General features: G+C 41.0%; 1 protein-coding gene across 1 annotated transcript; it reads right to left on the reverse strand.

Moving 5' to 3' along the window:
• Positions 1–208: 208 nt before the first annotated feature.
• LOC122335894 (insulin receptor-like) lies at positions 209–3613 on the reverse strand (the record flags this gene model as incomplete). The annotated part of the gene is made up of 2 exons (XM_043233659.1): positions 209–455; positions 3292–3613. Coding segments are annotated over 2 exons (554 nt in total), but the record flags the coding sequence as incomplete, so codon positions are not given.
• Between the last annotated feature and the right edge of the window lie 109 nt (positions 3614–3722).

The following is a 3722-nucleotide window of genomic DNA, read 5'->3' on the forward strand; positions in this document are numbered from 1 at the left end:
TTATTTAATATTTATTATATATTATGTAAATAATATATTTATACTTTTGAATAGCTGACATTAATAATTAAATAACAATGAAAATTTGTGCGTGTGTAAACAAATGAATATATAACGATTATCTTATTGATGTTTAATCTGTCGATCAGAATGGTTGCCACAGACTTTATCCAATTATATAGTTAAGTCATACAATAACATTTGCGGAACGCTCATTAACCAATCAGAACCAATTCCAGAGAGCTGTGTAATAAAGGCATCCTTCTACACTTGCACAAAGAAGAGAAATTGTATTAAAGAGATATTTGTCCTTACTCCCTCCGCGAATGTTGATGACCAAACTGCCATTGATAACAGTGCATCCTCTCAGAGCCTGCGCCGCAGTGACTGAGTCCACTGTCTTCAGCCCCATGCACACTTTGGGACAGAGGCCAGCGCAAGGGGTGCAGTTCAACCTGCGACACAGAACACAGAGTCACATGTACACAAAGCCGCATGACAAACAAAAGTCATTTATCCACACGTGCCGTGAACATGGAAACAAAGAAACGTTGATATGATGGAGTGTTTCTATTTTCATTGACACTAAGGAAAATTTGCGGTATTAGGACAATAATGGATTGTTTGCGTCAAGGACGTGGATCCTGTTGCGCAAAGTGTCAGCGCTGGGAGTGAGGGTGACCTTGCAGGCGCAATCAAGGATAAATTAGACGTTCTCTCAGATGTGCCAGAGACACAACTTAATCACTGATTGTTTTTGTAGATACTCTGGGCCTGACTGAGGAACTGTTTGTCTTTTGCGCAGGATGCTTTCTATGCCCCTTTTCCTGTGAAACTACACTACGCATGTTTGTACATAGTGTGTATAAAGTGTGAATCCACGAGCAAAACAAAGGATACGGAGGCGTGGTTTGCAAGCCAAAAGTCTTAATTATACCAGCGTCACAACATGATGTGAAACCGTGCCAAGAATGTGCACAAACCACCTAATGGAAGTAATGGGCTGTCGCTGTGTTACTCTTTTGCGGTGCCTGCCAAAAAGGACGGAATGTGCTGTGGTTTATCCGGCTAATCTGAAGCGAAGCTGGTGTGTGGGTGAAAGCCGTATTGCAGACATATCAGAGAGTCCAGTGTGTTGTGTCTCCCTGCAGAAGGGATGCAAATCAGAGTCATTTATCTGTCAGTGGCCAGACGGCGCTCCCTGTCTATGCAGCTAACAGACAGAGAGACACAAGATGATCAAGACAAGGGTGTCGAAACTCCTGATATCTCAATGGATAGCATGCTGAGACAGTAACCGAGGGCGGCAGCATGGGGAGAGAGGCTTGACCACTGCACCGTGTCCGTCCTGCCTCTTTGATTTGTGTGTCTGCTGTCTCAATTCCCACAGCGCACCCACACTGCCCAGTCTAGGGGTCATACTGGCACAGGGGAAGCAAGAGTAACTGTCCGGCAGAACGTGCATTTCAGTTCATTATTTACTTTACTTTTTCTTCAAACACATAATTTTCGATGAACACAAAAGTACATTTTAGGTCTGTTTTATAGATACAACGAAACCGCACGGTGATTCAGACTGTCAAGCTGCAAAAATGATAAAAAGTATCATAAAAGTGGTTCATGCAACATTTGAAGCCATGTAGTAGTTGCGTCTGAGAAACTCGTTACACACAAAATTTAGTCCGTTTCTCAAACAAAGCTATAGAATGGCTTCAGAAGACATGTGTCTTGGAATACTGTGAATGAGTCATAAAGGGTAATATCCTGAAAGACTGCTTATGCTTTCTGCAGATTGACAGTATGACTCAGTATGTATAAAAACAGCTTGGACATTTTCCTCAGCGGGATAAACTATGAGATTATAAAAGGTTTATTTCTGGGTAAAAAGTGTTGGCTCAAACGTGCTAAATAAATAAATAAATAAATAAATAAATAAAAATCTCTTAGATTCCACAAATACACACTCCATGAACAAAAAGTATCAAATTATTTTTTTTTGCAGTCAAATACAATCACCATTATCACAGGACATGTTTCACCAGTGCCAGATATCGTTTTGGAGGGCTCTTAAATCATAAAATGGATATTTCATTAATTTTGAGAGCACTACCATTCAAATATTAAGAATTAATTAGATTGATTAAAAGTTACAGTAAAAAGCTGCATATTACGCATGATTTCTGACTAAAATAATGCACACATTAACCAGAATACAGTCACTCTGTAATATAAATATGTATAAAAATCAAATCCCAAACAAATATCTGAACAACACTTAATTTTTCCTCTCTGAACTCTGCTTAAATACATTTCCCACTTAAACAAGAGCATTCATTTGCTATAGTGAAGTATGCGTGATAGATTTTGAAAAATCTTGTATCTAAATATCTCGTCTTGATTGCATGCTTCGCTGTTTTCATTGAGGGTTTTGCTGGAGTCTGACCACAACTGAACCAAAGAGCTGAAAATCAGAGATGTCAAGAAATATTTTTTGAAAATATCATCCATCCTTACGCGTAGAAATAGTGTGAGAGGGAATAAAACTATGAAACACTGGCTTTTCTGCATCTCCACCACAAACAAACAATACAAAACTATGTTCTGTGTAAAACTATGTAAGATCTCTTTAAAACAGAGGTTAGCGGTCTGTTGTAGTCATCCTATTCCTGCTCAGACCTTCTTTTAAATGGGCACAAACAGCACTGCCAAGCCTCACACTAAGTATGCACTGCTTTAAAACTCTCACTCTTCCTCTCATTAACATACAACGTTCCCTTTCTGACACACTCTCTCACTCGCTCTGTCCCAAATGATCCTTTGTGCACTCAGACAGTCGATTGAGGTCAGTACAGCCCTGATCACTCTAAGCCATCTTTGCAGCTTAGTCCCTTTCTTCACTTCTTGTTCCTCTTCTATGAATGAGACAAACAGGAAGGATGCATAAAATTCATGCTGAAAAAATGACTTAAACTGGCCTAAGCTGTTTTGCTGGTCTTTCAGCCTGAACAGACTTGTCTGGCCCACTAAGCATATGAAACACATAAATTTCACGTTTTTCATTCAAATAAAAGAGGAGGAGAGTCTGAGGTCTAAGTGATGCATAAAGTAGTCCAGTGACCCAGACCCCTCCCTCTTAACAGGTCACACTTCATTCACAACAGATTTAGCGTTTATGGGTCTTGACGCACACATGGAGCTTGTGAAGTACCCTTTAAAAACACTCAGGGACATGCGCGCTAGTATTTGTGCATGTTTATTGAGTGGAGAGCGTATAAGTAGCGGGTTACTTACGTAGTGGAGTTCACAGTGGTGTACCCAGAAGGGCACTCTGGGATGCAGGCTCCGTTGTGGATGACGTATTGGTGGCAGTCACCTTTGCCCTGCTTGCACTTGTTGTGGAGCTCCTGGCAAAAGCTGAAGCTGACGCAGCGCCAGCCCTTAAAGGTGTAGAAACCAAGTGGGCACTTGTCGACGCAGGCGTTATTGTGCATGTAGTTGCGGCAGGCCACGCATTTGTGCGAAGAGTTGGACTCCAAGCAGCCGCCCAGACACTGGTCGTGGCAGCACTGGTTGTCTTTAGTGCAGGCGCGGTGCTTGCATGAGGATGGGCACACTGTGGAGAAAGAGAAAGGAAGATTATATTCAAAGAAATTATTTTTAGGGAAAGAACAGATCTAATCGAGGAGGTTTGGATTAGTGTGAACACATTATATATATATATA

This window comes from Puntigrus tetrazona, unplaced genomic scaffold (assembly GCF_018831695.1).
Source record: "Puntigrus tetrazona isolate hp1 unplaced genomic scaffold, ASM1883169v1 S000000937, whole genome shotgun sequence".
NCBI classification, from domain to species: Eukaryota; Metazoa; Chordata; class Actinopteri; order Cypriniformes; family Cyprinidae; genus Puntigrus; species Puntigrus tetrazona.